The sequence below is a fragment of the Colletotrichum costaricense genome (genome assembly GCF_030867565.1).
Source record: "Colletotrichum costaricense strain IMI 309622 chromosome Unknown Scaffold_3.1, whole genome shotgun sequence".
NCBI classification, from domain to species: domain Eukaryota; kingdom Fungi; phylum Ascomycota; class Sordariomycetes; order Glomerellales; family Glomerellaceae; genus Colletotrichum; species Colletotrichum costaricense.
This window is the reverse complement of record NW_026848232.1, coordinates 1770179-1785510: the sequence shown is the minus strand read 5'-3', so window position 1 is coordinate 1785510 and position 15332 is coordinate 1770179. Positions and strand designations below refer to the sequence as shown.

Below are 15332 nucleotides of genomic sequence, written 5' to 3'. Positions count from 1 at the left end.
AGTTTCCATTCAGTTATTACTGGGATACTTGCCTGATCAGTCCTAGCACCAAATTTGTCGGTATTAATGTCTTTCCCCGCCATGGACGAGCGCCCTCGGCCCCTCACAACGGAGTTAAACATCTTGAGTCTTTGTAGGAATTCTTATTCGCTGATTCAACTTGACAGACTTATCTCTTTTCTGATTATATCTTATCAAAAATCCAGGATGCTTCCCCCCCTTCGCTATCTTTAGCTATCAGCCAACTGCCGAGGTGCATGACTCGAGCCAAGGGCTGACAGGTCGGAATACGTCGCTGGAAAGAATTGCGGAATGCTTTCCGTAATTAGCCAAAGAGTCAGCTCTACTCAAAGAGAACCTGAAAACTCAAACGCAAACAATCGGGCATCAGCCAGAGCGGCAACTCGGTGCGGCACTACAAGTCGCTTGTACTCTTCGCTCGCAATTGTGTCTCTGAAAACTCCAATATTCTCGTATTGCACAAGAGCCACTTCATCCCAATCATCGTCCTCCAGCCCTAGCACCTTCCCAACCATTTTGCCGGAGAATGGGACACGAGTGCCATTCATTGTAGGAAGGGCGAAAAAAGCAGGCACGTAACGTTGTTGCCACGCATCTTGACCGCTACAAGCGGGGAGAGAGCGGAAATCGGCTGGAGCGGTAGGGTCGTAAATAGCGACGGGGCGAAACTTCAAAATATTGAGCATGTAGACCGGTTTGTTAGGATCGATAGGACCGATGGCATCTTTGACTGCTGCTATGTCCGTAAGCTCAGTGGCAGGCATTGGAAGATACAGATGTGAGTAATTCTAAGTGACGCGAGCCGACTAGTTGTTTTATGTCATGTGGTTTGCTGAGACACAGCTGAAAGTGAGACCAAGGCTTCCCTTAGCCTTTTGTACATGCTGGTGGAACGAGTTGACATATTGACCGGCCCGTCCCATTCTAGACTTTTGCGGATGACAAACGTTAGTTGCGGATAGCCTAGCCAATTCTTCAGCCACTGGCCAACCTAAGCCTGGGCTAAGTGTCTACCTCACTTAGCACATCACTGAACGGCGCTATTTGATAATGACATTTGAACGGTGGAATATTTGAGCAATTGCACTCTGTATCAGATTGGCTATTTTGGGTTTGTCATCGATTCCATACGGCTACAGGGCTTTTGCTCCACGAGAGGTCGGAGCCGGGTAAGTTACGTGAAATGGCACGTCGCAGCAGGGTCCAAATAGGTAAGCCTAGAGCATCGGGAAAGTATGTAATTCATCCGCTCTGGATTACCAATTCCCTTGACGTGTATTCAAGTCTCTCATCCGTCGGGTCCGGCATCAGAGAAGCTATCATACGAACCTGAGAGAGGTCGCACGACATCCCCAAACACCTGACAACTTTAAAATGAACTCAGTTACCTACTGTATAAGAGAGTGTAGGAACTTAGGCTCTCTAAGGACTTATCCGACTACTCATCATGTTTGCTTCTTATGACTAGTCATTTTACGGAGTTAACGTATTGGGACGAATGTTGTAATTCTCCCAGTCAATACCAGTCGTACGGTGTGGGCCGTCACGCAGGACCCACACTTTCTTCCCATCACGAAGAATGGTTTAGTCAATACTATACAACCAAGTGACGGCTCACATCGTACGCCTGTTGCTGACCGTGAGATTTCTGACATTCTTCCTAATACGTTTACTCCGTAAAATGAGTTACTATGACAATCAGACATGTCATAGACCACACACTCTGTGAGCTTGGTTGAGTCGGTCTCGCTCCGCTGTCTCTCACAAATCCGACAATGAACTCCGACCTTCCTAACCACTACTGAGATGTATAAATACAGAGGATTCCTTTGAGTCCATAGACTGTTTGTTTCCTCCAGCACACCGCACAATTGGATCAGTTTTCTAAGAAGCTTCCTCATACCAACTTGAACCGTCTTCATTAGCGACCAATTACCTATCAGTGAGCAACACTACACCTATACGCGAGCAAACAGCTGATGAGATTGTCAGATATGAAGACCTATACTATCCTCGCCATTGCCGCCCAGGCTGCGGTTGTCCTCGCCAACTGCAAAGTCCAGCTTCTCGATGGCAACAGCTTTCAGCTTGGCACTGCCTGCATACCCAAGGGCGGACAGGGCCACATCACCGTCAACGGTCGTAACTGGTTCATCGATGCGACGACCAGCTGCGGGCTGAGCTTTATCAGCACCCAGAACCCCCCTTCCGGATGGCAGCTCAAGTCCCTCGGCAGCTGCTGAGATCTTGAGGCGTGGGGCAGCTAGAACGTCCACCTTCAACTGGACAGGCCCATGCCACCCGAGTAACTTCTGGGATATTAGTCACTTAGCTATCACATAGAGAAGAAGGCTTTCCAGTAGGGGAAAAAGGATTTGGCAACAGTCGATTGTTGTAACATCGATCTCAACGCTCAGTTGAAAGCCTATCGAATGTATTTCATTACATTTTTAAGGCTCAGGGGGCGCATAGGAATTGAATAACAACATATTTACTGTTTTAACACGTTGCGTAAATGCTGAATCTGAAAATTCGTCATCTTTTCGCAACCGGCTCCCGGAGATGAATGTGATGCTAGTATGGTAGGATGACCGAACATGGGGGTGATTTGCCCCTATCGGTTTTGTATGAGAGGCAAGATTGGTGTATGATTTCTTGCTTGCCTCCGACGAGTTCCGTCAGCTGGTCCGCGCCGATGTCGATTTGAACTGATCGCACGATGTACTAACCCTACTAACACCAATGCTATCTTTTATCAGTTTTCAAATTAGTTTGTGTCTGGTAAACTTTGCCCTCAAAGAGGTATGAAGCCCCATGTGCTCGAGCATGGAATGTGAACAAGCGTCCAGAAATCTTACGAGCGATGCTTTGGATTATTGTGAAATTTGAATTGAGACTTCTAATTCTTACTTCTTATCTCTTCCTCCTTCGCTTAATCTTATACCGCCTGAATCAGAGAGGGGTCTGCCTAGCTATACGAGGCGAATGGTGCTAAATAGTCGTCTTTCCTACCCATCGTATATTCATCCGTAGCACTATTTGTCTGCTTTCACCAATGGCTAAGTTATAATACCGAAGAATGATAGTCTTGATGAGTAGATGAGTTGTGTGAATGTGGGCCTTTTCACTTATTCTCTATTCGCTCATCCAAGACACTTGCAGATCAACAATCAGAGCTTTCGATGTGACCAGCATATTTTCAGTAGCAATAGCACGCACAGGAGAAATCCATAGCTAGTGCGTCAATCTGGCTGAGGAGCAATATGCTCTCAAAGTCTGATTATAAGCAACTCCGAGGAATTTAATTACTAATCGTATCAAATTCTAATCGTTATCAAACATAAGACCCCTATCCCATTCGATCCGAGCTACTACCTACTTGCTGCACATATCTCGATAGAAATGCGGAGCAGAGGGGTTTAGGTAGAGAAAGCGTATAGTATCATTTCCATTTGCCCTTTGATTCTAAATATCGAATAGTATCAGTCGTCGAGCACGCAGTTGAGAAATCAGAGAACATATGGTTTAATAATCAGTGAAACAAAATATGGTAGAAGAAGTCAGACTCAACGCCCTCAGAACTGGGCAACGCTACATGTGGAGGCCTTTGGTGTTCTGGCCGAGATGACGTAGAAGACCTGTCACGAAATCAAGTCGGGCGTCTGACAAATAGCGTCCGGCGGCGTTTCTGACCAGAAATCTATCCTCATCCGCCTGCTTCGCTCACATATGAGCTGTCATAGTCCATTGTGTATCCTCGGTATTAGGTGTTGAGTAATCATCAACAAGGAGACACGCCGCAGAGAAGCCGTCTCACTGACTACAATTCAATGATTGATTCTAGCCCATCCCCATAACCTGCTTCTCTAACCCGTTCCTCCGATTGACAAGTGCATTTAGCAATTGATTTCTGTACATTGATTTAGAAGCCTATATTCATACCGGCCAGATTGATCATAGCACCATATCTATAAGATCCGCCATGTCGCTTCTCAATTCTGCAAATGCTGGCTACATCATCGCCGCCCTTTGCATGGTCTTCTCCGCCTATGTCAGTAGGAAGCTACCTCATCTGTTTGGGTGGGGCGGTTCTCTCGACTCAAAATATGCTAATGGTTTTCCGAACAGGTTCTTCTCAGAGGACTGACCTGCTCGATCAGTCATGTACCTGGCCCGTGGCATACTTGCTTCGTCAACTATACTCTAAAATTCCATGTGCTCGTAGGTCGTCGAATGCACTACGTACACTCTCTCCACCAAAAGTACGGATCATTTGTGCGAATCTCGCCCAATGAAGTCGCAATCGCGGACCCCGAGTCGTTTACTGCAATTCACAAGATTGGCTCTGGCTTCACCAAAGGGCCATGGTACTCTGAGGTCATAGATGGGCGTGAGCCAGGCATTGTCTTCATCACCGATCCCAAGGAGCATGCTGTGAGGCGCAGGCTGTTTTCTAGAGCCTTTACGAGCCTCTCGCTGCGCGAGAATTGGGAGTTGGTTGTTCGAGAGAAGGTTGAATTAGCTGTAGACCGTATTCGGGCGGATGCTTTGAAGGGTAAAGCCGATATTCTCAAGTGGTGGATGCTCATGACGACGGACGTTATTGCCCACTTGTCTTTTGGCGAGTCTTTCAAGACACTAGAACTCGGCGAGGTCAGTTTAACAAATCTTGGTTAGACGTAACGCTGAATTCTATTAGAAAAGCTCCTACATCCACGCGTTGGAAATGCTCTTCACAGCTTCAATGTTTCGACGCGAAGTGCCCTGGCTATTCTATCTCGCCCAATATCTACCCTTTCAGTACCCCAAGGAGCTTGCAAACGCGGGGCACATCATCGGCGAATATGCTAGTATGGCCACAAGCAGCCGAAAAGGCAATGGGCATTCTGCAAACCTATTCAGTAACATGCAAGCTGCGTGTGATGAAAAGATCGAGTACAGCATGACTCCGGAAAAGTTGCAGTCAGAGGCGACGAACCTCATCGTGGCAGGGTCCGATACCACCTCTATTACACTGACCTACCTAGTCTGGGTGGTGCTGAAGAGACCGACCCTCCGTCAAAATCTCGAAGCGGAGCTTCACAACCTCAGAGACGACGAGATCAACGACGCTGTTCTCGAGAAACTGCCGCTTCTCAACGCCGTCATCGAAGAGACGTTGCGCGTGTACGGGGCGGTTGCAGGTAACCTACCTAGGTCTGTACCTCCGGGTGGTGTGACGCTGGGTGGATTCTTCATTCCTGGTGGCATAGTTGTAGAGACGCAGGCGTACACGCTCCACCGTAACCCCAATGTTTTTCCAGACCCTGAGAAGTAAGATGCGTGGACTGTGCCGTGAACCCATCAAATTGGCAGATCGAGCTGATACCTGCGTAGATTCGACGAGACTCGGTTTCTGACTGAGAGATTGACGAAGGAGCAGAGGCGATCATTGTCTCCTTGGGGAGCTGGGACTCGGGTTTGTATTGGAGCACATTTAGCTCGCATGGAGTTACGACTCGCTGTAGCAGTTTTTTTCCGCGAATGTCGAGGCATAAGACTAGCTGACGACATGACCGATGATGTGATGGACATGCGCAATGTTTGGCTGATTAGTCCGGTTGGTCATCGTTGCGATGTCACACTCAAACAAAGGGAAGCTGCATTCTTATCTTAGTGTGTTGCAGTGGATGTGACTCCTGCAAAGGAGTCTGCCGAAGGACCATACATGTACGTCATCGCCGAATGTTATTTCTAGAGAGAATCAGGATTTGTTGAGGCTGAAAAATATGCGAGATCAGGCGTCTTCCAACTGTCACTGCCTGAGGTTCGACTACTTGGTTGAGCTGTGGAAGGCTTCTCGTAGCCCATGAGGCATTAGAGAGAATCCTGCTTTTAGATTTGCTTCGTATCAAACATGACTTATATAATTCTTAGAGCAACATAGTTTTCTGTCTGTATATCAAATTACGCTCCAGATTCCCAATCATTCAGCAGTCGCCAGTCTCTTAAGCACGCCTACCATTGTCCTCAACCATTGTTACATGCGAAACAACTTTGTCTTCCTCGTGCTGCAATTGCTCCTGAACATCGTGCCTAACCTTCTCGTCCTCGGTAGGATAGGCGCGCTTGAACATGGTCCATAATGAGTGAGCAAAGAGATCATCCATGGATTCGATGCTTCGGCCCTTGAGCTCGGGCAGACAGAAAAAGACGAAAATGGCACCAATGTACGTCATGATGGAAAAGAACAAGAACGTGCCGTACTTCATGGTACTCAGCATGTGTGGTGTGGCCGAGGTGATACCGTAGTTGACGATCCAGTTTGTGAAGAGGCAGCAGGACATGCAGACCGATCGAACTCGCGCGGGGAAGATCTCAGCGGCTACGACGTATGGTGCTACTGAGTGCCCGAAAGACCAGCCAAAGGCGTAGAGATAAATCCTGGTCTCGTATTAGACGAAAATCTCTTTGAGACTGTGCGCTTCAAGAAACTCACATGATAATGCCCACAATGCCACCCGGAGTCGTTCCACTTCCAGGCTGAACATCGGAAAAGCGGAGAAAGAGACCAATGTAGAGCATAGCTGTAGCCTGAATGGTTGCTCCGATCATGAGTGGAAGACGACGTCCAACACGGTCAACAATGACAGTAACGTAGATTATGGTTGTTGCAAGCTTGACAACACCGTAGACGCCAGTCGTCAAAAGAGAACTCGAGCCTTTAGGTACTCCAATCATGGCGAAGATTTGGGGCGCAAAGTAGTTCAGGGAGTCAGTGCCTAAAGTTGCACACTGTCAGCTTACCCGCATACTATGATCTGAAGGGCAGCGGAGTGGTCCTACCTGTAAGCTTGTGGAACAGGAACAGCATGACGGCAAGGAAAAGTCGCCGCCGATTGCTGGCGTTGGTGACGATGTCTTTTACAACCACCACATAGCCATGACCTAAGAGTAGGGGTCAACTTTGTTCTTCCGCATGCGTGTTTTCATGCCCTGTTTCTTATCATACCCTTGGCTTGGCTTTGCTCGGCTTCCGACTGGGCCAGAATTTCCAGATACTCTTGGTGTACGTAAGGGTGTTCGGCAGGCAGGCCTCTCAGCTTGCACAGGTTCTTAAGTCCGCGCTCTTGTTTCCCTTTCGAAATGAGGGCTCGTGGGGTCTCGACGACGACTATGTGAATGGTCACGTTAGTCTTTTTGGTCCAACTTGTGAGGTGCTGTATTATCGTGAGGACTTACACCAGATGAGAGTGAAGAGGAAGAAGCCTGGAATCAACTGAATGCCAAGAGCCAGCTGCCAAGCCTTGTTGTTGTCGGGGTCCTGATTGGGCCAAAGGCTGACTGCGTAGTTAACCCAAAAGGCAATCGCAAGTGCCAAGATGATCATCAAGTTGTACGAGGTAGTAAGAGAGCCTCTGATCGACTTTGGGGAGTTTTCTGCCAGGTACTGGGGAGCCAACTGAAAGTTGTGCATTAGCCTCATCGCCGAAGTCTCGATAGGGTTGCAACAAGAGTACTTACCATTGAGGTCGCACCGATGGCCACACCAGCTAGGAGTCTTCCAGCGTAAAGAACATCCAGGTTGGGAACTTCTTGCATGGAGCAGCCTATAAGAAATAGAGCGGACATTGATGTGACGGCCTTCTTCCTCCCAAGGAAATCGGACAGAGGCGCTGCTAGCAAAGCACCGGCAGTGCCGCCGGCAGCGACTGAAGATGCCCTGTTAGAACTGATGTATAAAATCAAATATCGGTTGACGTTTACTTACGCATAGCTGCTATATTGCCCTCTGCATTGTGTTTCCGTCAGCAGTGGTTCCAACAAACAACAAACATAGCGATAAGAGGGAATGGCTTTACCTCTCGTGTTTGCTTCTTCTTCGCTTATTGTGTCAAACCCAAAGGCACGCCGGAAGGATGGAAACGTCATGATGCCCCCGATATTTCCCTGGTCAAAACCGTATGAACATCCCGCAAAGGCTATTGTGATGCCTAACAGCAGAAGCTTAGAGTTGAAGATCTCCTTTGGATCCTTCTTCCACTCGGGGGAAGCCCATAGTGATGTTCCACCACCCATTGTCGAAGAGAGTATTCCGGCGAAGGTCGATAGGGGTTAGGTATCGTGTTGCAAGAAGCTGAGTTCGGCGGGCCAGCGATTCTGTACTGTTGGCTCTCTGTTGGTCCGAGATCAAGTTCACAAGAAGGTTGCAACTGTATCATATACCCGGATAAACTGACTCGACCCTGGTGCCAATTCACGAACTGGCCCTAGCACTCACCTTCCCCCATGGGGAGCAGTTCCAAGAGCCGAATTACCCCGCGTAATCCACAGCATTTCTCGAGCCATGTATGCATGGGGTGTCTATTGGGAAATCAACCAATACAATCATCGGGGAGAAGGCCGTAGTCATGAGGTGTCATCGGGTTGCATCGTGTTGCTATTTGACAGTGATTGATCGTCGCCCGTTCAATCTCTGGCTTGCCCCGTTTTCAGGAAGACCGACAATACCCTAAGCTGCCATTCTCGTGGCTGTGAGCGTTGTTTTGTTACTCTTAGACGGAATAGGAAATTCGGAGACTTGTCCTAGCCCAGAACTCTCCAAACGCCTGCGACACGGAGCATGAACGGGGGCTCCCCGGGAGGTTATGAATTGCGGGGCCGGAAATCTCGCCGGCGGGCGAAGGTGGTTGATTGCGGGGAAGGGTGGGAGGAGAGGTGCATGTCGAGGCGTAATTGGCAAACGTGGTTCGACTCAAGAAATACATGTAGACAGAACCTGGCTCTACAGGGTGATAATACCAGACTTGATGGCTGGATCGATACTAGACAACCTACCCGTTCGGACACTCTTCGGCCAGCTTTCTATTATCGGGTTAGACAAACTTCGATCTCCCAAACTCTTGCCAAGCCACCCACACAACTAGGCCTACCATGTCCCCAAACCTGCAGACTGCTGCCATCCCCGCGGCAACGGTTCAGTCCCATGCATCCAACCTACTCCAACTGCCCGACAAGACCCTACTATGCGTCTGGTTCGGGGGCTCCCAGGAGGGACTCCCGGATATTAGCATCTGGCTATCTCGTCAAGAGCCTGGAACAACTTCCTGGTCGACGCCTCAGAAGATATCTTCTGACACCAACCGCAGCTGCCAGAACCCAGTGCTTTTCCGAGCACCGAAGACGGGAGATATCTGGCTCTTCCACACCTCTCAAGATGCGGGCAACCAAGATGGGGCCATCGTAATGGCCCGCACTTCAAGCGACAATGGCAAGACGTGGTCATCGCCCCACTATCCCCTGAAAGGTGTCACCGGGGCTTTTGTGCGCCAACCTCTCGTCGTTCTCGGGGATGATACTTGGGTCCTTCCAGTTTTCCACTGCAGATCAACACCAGGTCAGAGGTGGATTGGGAACAATGATATCTCTGCGGTGTTCTACTCCAAAGACGAGGGTCAAACATGGATAGAGAATGTGGTGCCTAATAGCATTGGCTCTGTCCATATGAATATCATCGCACCAAAGAGCGAAGGTTCTGAATATGTAGCATTCTTTCGCAGTCGGTGGGCAGACAATGTCTACCGTTCAACATCGCCAGATGGCCTGAACTGGGCTCCTCCCAAGCCGACATCTCTTCCGAATCCCAACAGCGGTATCTGCGCCGCACGGCTAGCATCAGGTAAACTGGCCATCGTATTCAACCGCTCCTCAGCCGAGCCTGACATGGCCAAGCGAGAGGGCCTCTATGACGACATCACACCCGGAGATGACAAGAGACCGAATCAAGCTTCGGTGAATGGCAAAAATGCAATTTGGGGAACCCCGCGTAAAACGCTTACGGTTGCTGTGTCCAGCGACGATGGATTGACATGGAAGGAGAAGGTCCTTGAGGAAGGCGATGGGTTTTGCATGACGAACAATTCCATCGAGAAGACGAATCGGGAGTTGAGCTATCCCAGCATCTTTGTTGAGAAGGAAAGTGTGCATGTTGCTTTTACATTCCATCGCCAGTATATCAAATATGTTAGAATAGGCGATATAGAGGGTTGGGTAGATCAAGCATAGCTTCACATGGCTGAGGCCTAAGGGTGGCTTTGAAAATCACGATCGTTATGCTTCATGATTAATGGCAGCACTTCATGCTTCGTAGAGAATTCGTCTCAACTTTATTCACCTCTAAGAGGACGACCTGGGAAACATGATGGAGTAATACTTCTTGACTTGCAAAACGAAATTAAACATGTGTTACTCGATGCTCGTCACTGTAGCGAACGCGTGCTGAACGATCTTAGTTGAGGTAGTAATCCATTGAACTTAACGAAATCTGATCAATGATCTATTGCTAAAGTGACTATTTGCTCCACGACCTTTGCTTTTCCGTCTCTCCGAGTACACCAAGTGTTTCTAAAGCCCATATCTTAGTTGCGTCACCGAGTGGAAGATACGGCCGCCTCATCTCCCACGATGACTCGTCGGTGAGCCCGATATCGCGACCAAAGAAGTGCCAGGCACCGTATTTTGTCAAGGCAATACCCTTCTTACAGGCCCATTCCGCGTTTGCCACATCATATTGCAGTTTCAGGGACTCATCAGCCTTCCCATCCTTCCACAGGTCGTACACTGCTGACGTTGAACCGGGAAAGATATTTCCCATGCCCGTTACGCAGCCACTTCCTCCAGCCTGTAGTGTTGGAAGAAGGTAGTCGCTGCTGCCACCAAAAACACCAAATTGCTCATGTGTAAACTTGCTGGTCAAGCGAGTCACCTTGCCGACGTTACCGCAGGTCAGCTTCACAGCCACGATGTTGGGATGCGACGCGAGAGCAGTAATCTGGTCGGAGTCGAGATCCACGCCAGACGTGACGCCAGGGAAATTGTAGATGACAATCGGAATAGGAGAGTTATCCGCAACATCTCGGTAAAATCCCAATATCGCGTCACTTGATAGGGCTTTTGCCCAGTAGCTGGGCGGGAGCAAAAGTCCAAAGCTTGCGCCCGCTGCACCGGCATCTTTGGCGTTGAGGACGGCTTCGCGGGTAGATTCTGCAGATATGCCAGCTACAATAGGGTAGTCAGGCTTTCCAAGATCTTTGACAGCCCGCACCGCTGTTTGGAGAATAGCCTTGCGCTCGTCTGCTGTCAGGAGAACGAGTTCGCCGTTGGTCCCGAGGTAGACGAGACCGTGCATACCAGCGCGGACTAAGGCTTGACATTGCTTGTAAAGTGCGTCATGGTCTACGGGTTGCAGAGGATCGCCGGCTTTGTAGATTGTGACAACGGGGGTGTAGACCCCTGGTGGGAGGGGCTTTGACTTGGGTGCGATGGTGCTGGAAGGCATTGTGAAGGTGTTTGCAAGTGAGAGGAGAAGAAAATGATACAACACAAGCTAGATCCAGCAGAAAGATGATACTCGTGATCTTGGGACGTAATTGAATTAGAGGAATGGGATGCGTGCCATTTCACTTTTGGTCGGGAAAGTCAACCACTCCTAATATTCGACTCCAATTCTGAGATGCGGAGATAGTCGCGGAAAGACTTCCTCGGCCAGCTTATGGCGAAGAATCACATCCCACACGGCTTCTGCTCCGATCACGCAACCAGCTTGCTCTTTCCTACCTGCATGGAAAACCTTCATCCAGTGGACCAGTAGTAGCGAACATGTTTGAGGATTCGTAAGAAATCATGTGGTTACGAGCAAGAATCAAATGCTCCCGGCGATGGTCGCTTACCCGCTATCCACATCGGCGAGAATGCCGAAACATGGGGAACGAGCGTGCGGAGCTTACAGGGGTGGCAAAGCACCGGCCGGAATGACGGGGATGTCGCGATCTGTGAGGCGATCCGAGATGCCATTAGGTCTCAGACAAACGCGGTGTAGGGGTTAATAGGGTTTGACGGTGGCTGTGGCAACTTTGGGAATTGGTAAATGGGATCTAAACATCAGGCTACACCATTTTCAACGTCCTTGACCAAACACTCTCTCGCAAAAGAGATCTCAGGCGCCTTGTTACTAGTAGACTTTCGGAATGTGTTTGTAAACCGGCGAGAAGTGAGTTCGAACGCCAGCAATTTTCGAAACACAATGACGACAAAGCCAGAGGAGAGTGAGAGAGCCACGATAAGTGTGACTGATCTCAGCAAGCACAACACCAAGTCGGACTGCTGGATAGCAGTACACTCCAAAGTCTGGGATATCACAGACTTCATCAATGAGCACCCGGGAGGTCCGTCGGGTGAGTCTGGCACAACCTGCTAGTCTAGGTCTTTGGGAAACTGACGAATGAGCACTTGTCAGTTCTTCTAAAATGCGCTGGCTCAAATGCCACAAAGATATTCGATGAAGTCCACGCACCAGATGTCCTGGAGGAGCTACCAGACGAGAAGTTCATCGGCATACTGAAAGATGCCACTCCAGACGTGCCTGCAGCAGCATCGCAACCAGAGGGTGTTAATGGCACATTATCTGCCCCCGCCGAGACTTCGAAGCACTCTCCTGCCGACGAAGACACCATCCCGCCTCTAGAGTCCATTATCGGTGCGCCAGATCTAGAAGTTGTGGCCTCGAAAGCGCTGACGCCAAAGACATGGGCCTTCTACTCATCTGCGGCTACCGATCTGATCACACACCGAAACAATAAGCAACTCACAAGAAGAATTATGATCCGGCCAAGGATTCTAAGAAATGTCTCGCATATTGATATGAAGACGAGCATTCTTGGATTCGAAAGCTCGGCCCCGTTCTTCATCTCGCCTGCCGCGATGGCAAAGCTTGTGCATCCAGATGGCGAGCTGGCTCTCAGTCGCGGTGCAGCAAATGAAGGAATTATTCAATGTGTGAGTATCCAACAGAAAGCAGCGGATAGGTGCTGCAGCTAATCAAGGGCATTAGATTTCGAGCAATGCATCCTACACCCTCAAGTCTATCGTATCCGCCGCGCCGCCGTCACAGCCCTTCTTCTTCCAACTTTACATCAACTCAGAACGTCACAAGACGATCGAGATCCTCCGATCGGCACGTGCACTGGGCATAAAAGCAATTTTCGTGACCGTCGATGCCCCCGTCCCTGGAAAGAGAGAGGCAGACGAGCGTGCAGCTCAAGCAGGAACGATCCGAGCAGCCATTAGCGGCGCTGAAAGTAGCAAGGACAAGAAAGGCAGCGGACTCGGCCGCTTAATGGCGCAATACATCGACAAGTCGATTACATGGGAGGATCTAACCTGGATCAGAGAGGCTAGCGGAGTACCAATCGTCCTCAAGGGTGTTCAAACTGCCGATGATGTCAGGTTAGCGGTTGAGTACGGGGTTGAAGCAGTCTTCCTGAGCAACCATGGTGGTCGATCTCTGGATGGGTAAGTTTTGAATCTCGAGCTATCACTGGAGATGGGCAGACACGCTGACAATGGTTGGACAAAAGATCGCAAGCCTCTATCCTAGTTCTGCTAGAGCTCCGAGAACAGTGTCCCGAAATTTTCGAGAAGCTCGAAGTCTACATCGATGGCGGTTTCGAGCGCGGCTCGGATATCCTCAAAGCAATCGCCCTCGGAGCTACAGCTGTGGGCATCGGGCGACCGTTCTTGTACTCTCTCGTGTATGGTCAAGATGGTGTAGAGCATCTCTCTCAAAGTAAGTCCTCGTTGCTTGTCATCTGATCTATTCGGGTATAAGCTGACCATTGAACGCGCATTAGTCCTGAAAGACGAGTTGGAGACGTCGATGAGACTTTGTGGCATTACCAGCCTCAGTCAAGCTGTCCCCGCGATGGTGAACACTCTAGATATTGATCATTTGGTAGTTTCTGAGGATAGAGCACGGCAAAAAAAGCCTGTGAGAAGGCCAAGATCAAAGCTCTAGGCTGTGAACAGGCCAGCATAGATACCATGGCAATAATACATCAGTCCTCTCATGATCATAACCGTGAGATGCGAATGGTAGCAAGATGTTGAGGAAACTGAGGATTGGGTCGATGTAGTTTGAAATCACTGAGGCAAGTGGAGCAAATCATGACACTTCTTATGTCTTCGAAGCGTATGGCATGATACATTTAGGCACTCAAAGTACTTGTTAGCACTTTGCCAATGACTAAGATAGCCGATAGAGTCGCACACGAGCATCATGCGGATTAGAGTTGGGAAAGTAGTGGTTGATTGCATGATTATTAGGTTGGTCGCTCTATGGGGAGATTATGCCTGAAGAGTCTTCGCAAATGCCTCAACGGCCTCCAAAATCGTACCATCAGGTTCCAGACCCAGGCCATACGCCCTGCTCACATCAAACCGAGCGGCCCATGTCTCTACAATAGCCAAGATGGCGGCATCCTTCTTTTCTTCGATGAGTGCCAATGATTCTTTGCCACCAACCTTCTCTACCGCATCAAGAATTTCCTGCACCGTAACGGTGATACCAGGTAAGTTAACGACTCTCGATTCCCCAAACTTCTCTTTCGGCACATCCTTAACCTTAACAAGGTTCTTCACCACCGTAGCGGGGCTACAGACCCAGACTTCGAGATCACGGCTAACAGGCAACACATTTTTGATGCCCTTCAGAGTCTCACGAACAATACCTGACGCGAAACTCGATGCCGCAGCAGAAGGCGCGCCAGGTCGCACTGTGACTGTAGGAAGTCGCACAATGCGGCCGTCGATGAGCCCACGCCGCGAGAAGTCCTCCACTAGCAACTCGATAATAAGCTTCTCGGTGCCGTACGATGTCCGCGGCTTCGGCACAGTCTCGCTCTCGATAACAGGCTGACGCGGGCCGTAGACTGCACACGAACTAGTAAAGACGACCGTGGTGCCGGGGTAATTATTCCGGAGGTGATCGAGGACGGCTCGGACGGAATCGAGATTGACTTTGAGGCCTAGGTCGAGGTTCGCTTCCGCCCCGCCGGACATGAGGCCGTGCAGGAGGTAGACAGCTGAGAACTGCCTCGAGAGCAGAGAGCTCACTGCTGCCGGGTCGGTGAGGTCGGCTTTCAAGGAGTTGATCTTGTTGCTTTCCCCTGCCACATCGGCGGGGATGGGGGGCTCGATTACATCTGTGATTGTAAGGGTTGCTGAGGGGTCGGATTTGATGAGGGCAGAGACTAGGGCCTGGCCAACGAAGCCTGCGGCGCCAGTTACGAGGATTTCGTTTGACATTTTGGCTCAACTTTTGATATGCAACTCTCCAGAGAAGGTCTTGTGGAAGCAAAGTTCTACCGTCAGGGAATCTTCACGCGTCTCGCCACAAAAGAGACGCGATCGCGTGCCCCTCGGCTTTAACTGATCCGATTTCGCTGTGCCATCATGAGGGGTACAGTTTGCACGCATGGGTACGTTGTCGGAGCTTC

The 15332-nt window shown here is 49.8% G+C and overlaps 8 protein-coding genes across 8 annotated transcripts; 4 read left to right on the top strand and 4 right to left on the bottom strand.

Moving 5' to 3' along the window:
• Nucleotides 1–347: 347 nt before the first annotated feature.
• CCOS01_03416 (uncharacterized protein) lies at nt 348–785 on the bottom strand (the record flags this gene model as incomplete). The annotated part of the gene is made up of 1 exon (XM_060451602.1): nt 348–785. The coding sequence occupies one exon, from the start codon at nt 783–785 to the stop codon at nt 348–350; it is 438 nt and encodes a 145-aa protein (XP_060317867.1).
• A 1230-nt stretch (nt 786–2015) lies between these two features.
• CCOS01_03415 (uncharacterized protein) lies at nt 2016–2264 on the top strand (the record flags this gene model as incomplete). The annotated part of the gene is made up of 1 exon (XM_060451601.1): nt 2016–2264. One exon carries the CDS (start codon nt 2016–2018, stop codon nt 2262–2264), a length of 249 nt encoding a protein of 82 aa, XP_060317866.1.
• Nucleotides 2265–4003: 1739 nt separating this feature from the next.
• CCOS01_03414 (cytochrome P450) lies at nt 4004–5338 on the top strand (the record flags this gene model as incomplete). The annotated part of the gene is made up of 3 exons (XM_060451600.1): nt 4004–4072; nt 4150–4674; nt 4721–5338. The coding sequence occupies 3 exons, from the start codon at nt 4004–4006 to the stop codon at nt 5336–5338; spliced, it is 1212 nt and encodes a 403-aa protein (XP_060317865.1).
• Nucleotides 5339–6008: 670 nt separating this feature from the next.
• CCOS01_03413 (quinate permease) lies at nt 6009–8079 on the bottom strand (the record flags this gene model as incomplete). The annotated part of the gene is made up of 8 exons (XM_060451599.1): nt 6009–6444; nt 6500–6782; nt 6847–6948; nt 7013–7174; nt 7243–7462; nt 7525–7712; nt 7772–7792; nt 7863–8079. 8 exons carry the CDS (start codon nt 8077–8079, stop codon nt 6009–6011), a joined length of 1629 nt encoding a protein of 542 aa, XP_060317864.1.
• Nucleotides 8080–8934: 855 nt separating this feature from the next.
• On the top strand, nt 8935–10065 carry CCOS01_03412 (glycosyl hydrolase; the record flags this gene model as incomplete). Its single annotated transcript, XM_060451598.1, has 1 exon — nt 8935–10065. One exon carries the CDS (start codon nt 8935–8937, stop codon nt 10063–10065), a length of 1131 nt encoding a protein of 376 aa, XP_060317863.1.
• Nucleotides 10066–10351: 286 nt separating this feature from the next.
• On the bottom strand, nt 10352–11338 carry CCOS01_03411 (dihydrodipicolinate synthase; the record flags this gene model as incomplete). The annotated part of the gene is made up of 1 exon (XM_060451597.1): nt 10352–11338. One exon carries the CDS (start codon nt 11336–11338, stop codon nt 10352–10354), a length of 987 nt encoding a protein of 328 aa, XP_060317862.1.
• Nucleotides 11339–12082: 744 nt separating this feature from the next.
• Nucleotides 12083–13852, top strand: CCOS01_03410 (cytochrome b2; the record flags this gene model as incomplete). Its single annotated transcript, XM_060451596.1, has 5 exons — nt 12083–12233; nt 12296–12834; nt 12890–13350; nt 13416–13624; nt 13689–13852. The coding sequence occupies 5 exons, from the start codon at nt 12083–12085 to the stop codon at nt 13850–13852; spliced, it is 1524 nt and encodes a 507-aa protein (XP_060317861.1).
• Nucleotides 13853–14181: 329 nt separating this feature from the next.
• On the bottom strand, nt 14182–15141 carry CCOS01_03409 (NAD dependent epimerase/dehydratase; the record flags this gene model as incomplete). The annotated part of the gene is made up of 1 exon (XM_060451595.1): nt 14182–15141. One exon carries the CDS (start codon nt 15139–15141, stop codon nt 14182–14184), a length of 960 nt encoding a protein of 319 aa, XP_060317860.1.
• Between the last annotated feature and the right edge of the window lie 191 nt (nt 15142–15332).